The 6,000-nt window shown below is 45.4% G+C and overlaps 1 protein-coding gene across 1 annotated transcript in view; it reads left to right on the top strand.

The window, feature by feature from the left end:
* The first annotated feature begins 2,543 nt into the window (after positions 1 to 2,543).
* LOC115324113 (Down syndrome cell adhesion molecule homolog) overlaps positions 2,544 to 6,000 on the top strand; it is a 198,498-nt gene continuing 195,041 nt past the window's right edge. Inside the window, exons 1-2 of the mRNA XM_042286225.1 lie at positions 2,544 to 2,547; positions 5,087 to 5,257. Of these exons, the coding sequence (XP_042142159.1) occupies positions 2,544 to 2,547; positions 5,087 to 5,257 (175 nt within the window). The remainder of the gene's footprint in view (positions 2,548 to 5,086; positions 5,258 to 6,000) is intronic.

Below are 6,000 nucleotides of genomic sequence, written 5' to 3'. Positions count from 1 at the left end.
CTCCAGCGTGAACTTTGTACATCCGAAAACGCTTTGTGCGCCTCGAGCGTCCACGAGCAGTCGAAGCTTTGAGAAAGGCTATGTGCGCGTGTCGTAGGCGGGTCGAAAAACACGCCCTGTTCTCCCTTTCTCAGTTACGAAATCAGTAAATGCAATTCTCTTTGGAACGCGAAGGAAGAAACTTGATCGCCTCACTCGTTTATCGATTCGACGGTCATATCGTTAAATTGACATCAAACATGCTTATTTCACTCGTAAGTGACGCAAGAGGAGGGTAAAACAGAGATGAAAAAATTGCAAAGACGTTTAGCCCAAGCTATAGCATTTAAGTAATCAGATGCTCCCGAGTTAGCGTGTACTCTTATCATTTCCGTTCCCGGCCGTTTTTATTTATTTATTTTTGGGCTTGGGGGGGGGGGGGGGGGGGGGGGACACCTGCATTGATCGCAGAGCTAGAGTCTTCCCACTTTTCTGCCGGTAATAGGTGCACGGCCACGTTTCGTTTAATGAACAGGTCCATCCATATTTTAGGTTGTGCCTGGCCGTGGAAGCATTAGCTTCAATTCTAGAGAATATTTACGAGAGGCTATATTATTGGTCGTTGTTCCAGCGCATGCTTATAACTAGAAAACTAGAACCTATTCATCTTCCGCCAAGAAGAATGAGTCTGATCAGATGAAAAGAATTTTGAACATGCCTAGTAGCGCATTCTTCCTAATCGAAAATATTTTTTTTTTTTTGCAGGAGGCAAAAGGGTAGTTTTAGCAAGCGCTACGAACAAAGAACAACAACATGGCGCCCCATGGCAGGAATGCCTGGTCAAAATGAGTTTTCGTTCACATATATAAAATGAACTGGCATGCGCATAGCAGTTCAAATCAAATAACAATGCACCATCGTCAAGGCAAGGGCGAATCGCACTATATCGTCCCTCAAGTGGAAGCCATCAGCAACATATACTCAAGCAATTCAATCGCTTTGTTCTGAGATTTATACACCGTATGACTATAAGAAGCATTTTGTTCGCCATATATCGTAAGTTCACAGTGTGCTGAAAACGGCCTCCTATGTATCGCCTGCCTATACTTCGTCTCACCCTACGATGGACTAAAAGCAAAAGCTACGGACCGCCAGATCCAATTCGAGCCACTTAGAAATTGTGCGGTTCTTCGCTTCGATGCACGTTTCGGTGCCCGCGTCTCGAATCACTGATGAGGGGACGGGTGGACAGTAGTTCGAATCGAAGAGCACTGAGTGACTCAACAATTTCACATCTCAAAGAAAGCCACGACATATAGACTCTTTGCAGCGTCGAAGCTATAGAAATGATGCGGTACTTTTGGATTCGAGCATTATTCGTCTACCCCTAATCAATGTTAAGCGTGTAATAGTATAGCGTGGAACGTGATTGGACCTGGCGGCCTATGGCTTTGGCCTTTATTCCATCGTAGGATGAAACAAAGTATAGTAAAACATTCCTCAAGGGGCGTGATGCGCATTGTAATGCACAAACATATATTACAGCCTATGAAGATAGTGTAACGGGCAAAACGGAAGATTATCTTGAGGTAGAGACAAAACAAGTTCAATAGAACGACGGTACCTAGAACACCGATATGATTTTGAAGACAACGATGGGATGCCAAATATTCACCGCACAACCCCACCCGACGTTCGCGCTGGCAAGTGTATCACTTTCGAATTCTGCAGTGGCACATATTACGGATTAACTGTTCTGCCGATTTGCACAGAAAAGTGCTCCTCTTAGAGTTAATCTACGGATGGTTATTTATTGACGCGTCATTTGTAGTTTCTCTCACCTCGAGACAAAAATGAAGTCCCGGTGTGACAATTTGAGTTTTCATCTAGACAAAGGTCTTACGTCCGTCGAATCATACTTACATCAAGTAAACAGACGTTAATCAGTTGAGGCTCAAGTGGGTTGTCCGAGTGATGTTAGAATGTACTCGAATATTGCAGCGATACCAAACTAGAGACAACGTGTGCCGGAGACTGTGTTTTTCCCTATGGTGGCGCCCACTTTTGAATGGGTCTCATTCTGGTGGATTTTCTTCAATTTGTGTGAAGCACTGACTGAACGCAACGAATGATAACTCTTGTGTAAAGTGTGAGCGTTATTAAATCAGCTGTGATATTGGCCTGCAGACCACCGTGGACAGTGTCAGAGTGTCGTACCCGTCGCGAATTGTATCATCCGCTCCTTCAAACTCTCGAAGTCTGTTTCGGCCATGCCCATCTTCAAGAGTGCCACCTGACGTATTTCAGTCGCCACCGTGAAAGAAGAAAAGAAAATACTGAAAGAACTTGTCTCGGTGTATGATTTATATAACAATGAGCACTGCTCGGGTGTCCCTGAATAACAGAAACCAGCTGCGCGACTGCAGTCCACCATAGACACCATTGCCAAGCCTGAAATTTCGCGCGTCGTTCGACACCAATTTCAGCACATTTAAGTGAGTGCCTGCTAAGCACTTCAGCTGTTTACGTTCAAAAATACTATCGCTTGAGCACATGCATCCAAGATGAGTGAGCGCAGCCATCACTCAATGAACACATGGCCCCAGCACGTCGGATGTAAATTGTGCTCGAGTAAATTTTACCCATGCATTTTGTAATGTGAAAAATATCAATCTTCTTTATAAAAATTGTTTGTTCTAAAAACAAAAAAGTTCAGCATTGATGCTGAAAAATTTATAAGGCTGTATATACGCCAGATAACGCTGTACATAGGCCGTATATAATCATATAACGTTTGATATGGACAGATATTCCAAAGATATAAGATTTCTATACGGGTTACCGCTTATTTCGTTAAGGTCCATTCAGGACAAACGGGCCGGCCTTTTAGAAGGAGCGTCTTAGCTAAGACCGGGTGAAAAAAAGCACTGCCAAGCCTAGCGCACGAGCGGAGTGGTGTCTCAAGTCGAGTCTCAAGCGCTCGTGTGCCACAGGCTTGGCAGGCTTTCTTTCACCCTGTCTTAGCTCAGACGCAGTTTCTAGCAAGCCGGCCCAGGTCATTGTACTTTTGAGTCCAGACAAATAGTCTGTTTTGGTTTATAGTTTGGGCCATACTATTTGGGATTTTGTTGAAGGAGAGGTTGTGTTCTTGTAAGAGTGAAAACTAAGGACCATAGATATCGTATCAAATGTGGAAGGGTGCCAGTTTAAACTTCTATATTACATCCTTTGCCACTCCACCTCCTGCGGCCGCGGGGTAGGTTAGTAGAATAGGATGAGATGAATGCGAGCTTCCCAAGGACACGTTCCAGGAGTTTATTGAATTTAAAGGGGTCAAATACGCTTTTCCAACTTTTTCCTGTTAGGTTTCCTCCTCAACTCATAAATCGCGCATTCTGGCGAACAGTTCAAGAAGACGAAAAGAGGGGAGTTCCCCTTTGCTTGGAATCTCGTTTGTATACCCGTACTGAGCCATTGTCCCCCTAGAAGATTAGCCCGTCGCTCAAAATTCACACAAAAGTTGCTTTCCCAACTCCGTTCACCTCGAAGCTGACAGTGCCGGGGAAGCTACGTACTCGTTGGGCTAGCCACACTTTTGTCACGTGATCACGCTCTCTCGCGCAGAGAATGAGGTCAGGTGATGAAAGGGAGGCGGCTGATTGGTCGGGCAAGCGCTTAGTTTCCACCACAATGTCAGCTTAGGGGTGAAGGGAACAAGGGATGTCCGGTATCGTGTGACGTGCGTTTGGACCCGGTGACGGGCTTTTGGAACCGCGGATGCATCACAGTGAAAGGGCAGAGAGCATACGAAGGGGAGGAGGTACGAAATAGTCCGTTGTGTTTTCAGATTTTCGCACTGAAAGTCAGGCTTTTGACTTTGTACCTTTTTTTCTTTTGGCCCACTGAACGAAGTGCTATTAGGAAAATTTCAATCTAAAGTGATTTATACCAGCCCAAAATTCGTTTCATGGGCCTTTTACAGTTTCAACGTTCATCAAAGCGACGCTTTCGTGAAACTTTTTAGTGGGACAAATTGTATGGCCGATATTAATGGCACCATTGCCAAGTCCAAAGGAATAAAATTTGATTGATACAAGCGCGCTTCATCGGTTTATTTAGCATACGTTAACTCATGGATATTATTTCTTTATCTTTTTAATTTTAGAGAAAACACCGCGAAATTAAGCGCTCAATTTCTGGGAATCGGGAATCAAACAAAAATGAACTATTACAAATTGCAAATTTTCGGCAAAATATAAACTCCGAGGAACAGACTCCGAATATGACGAATAATGAAGCCCGAAACACGGAATCCCCGCTATAAGGCAGAGAACAAACAAAATAGAATACTTAGCCCTGTGGGCTCCTCGCGTCGTCTCCGCTGTGATTCGTCGTGAGGCAAATAATTCGCGACTCTACGCCAACGTAACCCAGCAGAGAAATATTACTTTTAAGCGCCAAACACATGGACGACGAATGCCGTCGTCGCGCGGCGATTTGCATAGCAACCGCCGTTGATTCTGTGACGTGGCGGTGCGTCATAGGGCTACGTCACCGCGTGAGCGTCAGTTGCTACAGTAACCGCAGCGCGGCACCCGTTTTTCGTCGTTCACCTGTAGGGGGTTGTAAAAACAGCAAACTCGCGCGTGTCGAAATGTTCAGCGGAAACTTCCGCGGACTGGGGCGTTAGAATGTAACACAAAACAAAAGCGATTACATTTAGCTGTTTGAAGTTGGGAACGAACCAACGCGTGTCGTTGACCCAGTGTCGAAGTAATACAGCTGTTGATGACACAGCTCATCTACGTACGCTTCAGGTCTTGCAAATCTGGTTCCCGCGCGCTAGCGGGGCCGACACCTGATGTCGCCGAGATCCATTCTTTTAATACAGGGTGCGAGGGCACATTAAAATTCGAGGCTGTGACCTCACGTCATGGTGGAGGCGCTGCTATTTCCTTCAGGCGTATCGAGATCTTGCGCACGCGCAGTGTGAACAGCTGGTGGGAGAAAAAACAACAACAAAAAAAAAAAGCGGACTTGTTCGTAACCAGCGAGTCGGCTTATGGGACGAAGGGTAATATTCATAATGGCACTGGTTTTTTCGCAGTTGTCGCTCAAGACTGGGAACTTCGAATGTGGCCCGGTCCTGGTTCGGTGACTCGGGGTGGAGCCTTATTGGTCCGCTGTCCTGTTCCAAGTCACGTGGCGCATCACGTGATTGTGACGGCTTGGGAGGAGCACGACACGCCCGGTCTCATCACCCCACGTTCGCCAACTGGTGAGAACGAGTTATATTTTTATCGTGGTCTTAAGTTTCCAACATTGCCACGTCAACGTTTTTAACACAACAGAAAGACCATGTTAGCTAAAGAACTTTTTTTTTAATAAAAAATGCGTTTATGGGTTGGTTTTTTTTTATGCGACCGCCCTAGAGTGTGAAAAAAAGCCTTACACGCAAGCCAAGGTAATAAAAAACATATATAGTCCATGGAAGGCAGTGCCTAAGCATTCCAAGGATACAGAAGCCATACTTAGTCATAATAATTTCTACATACTCAAAACTATGCACGATTCATCGCAACCGGCGTGATTCATCACAGGACTCAGCGGCAATCGATCCCCGGATCATAAAATCTGGACTCCGACGCATTTGCTTCGTTCCACATGAGGAAGATAAATAGTGCGCAAAAAGATGACTAAGTATCGTTCACCGCAGATGGTCGCCTGCTGTAGCACACGTCCCTAAACGGCGAATGGGACATACGGCCGGTTGCACCAACGTCGCTTTCCTTAAAAAGGAAATCTTCTCAAAGTCGACTTACCGTCCTAAACACAGCTCGGCTAAGCACGGGCTTAAATTCAGTTTGCCACAATATTAAGTTGGGTTTACAGACGTGCCCCTAACGGAACGCTGGTTTTGCATAAATAAAGAAGGAAAAGGCAAAGCGAAATATGGAACGCTCAGAGGAACGTATACGATTGGCGGGGAGGAACATTCACGCTATGTAAACAAACTTTTTC

This window comes from Ixodes scapularis, unplaced genomic scaffold, assembly GCF_016920785.2.
Source record: "Ixodes scapularis isolate PalLabHiFi unplaced genomic scaffold, ASM1692078v2 PGA_scaffold7__128_contigs__length_106722199, whole genome shotgun sequence".
Classification (NCBI taxonomy): Eukaryota; Metazoa; Arthropoda; class Arachnida; order Ixodida; family Ixodidae; genus Ixodes; species Ixodes scapularis.
Note: the sequence above shows the minus strand (reverse complement) of the source record. Positions and strands in the feature narration are given on the sequence as shown.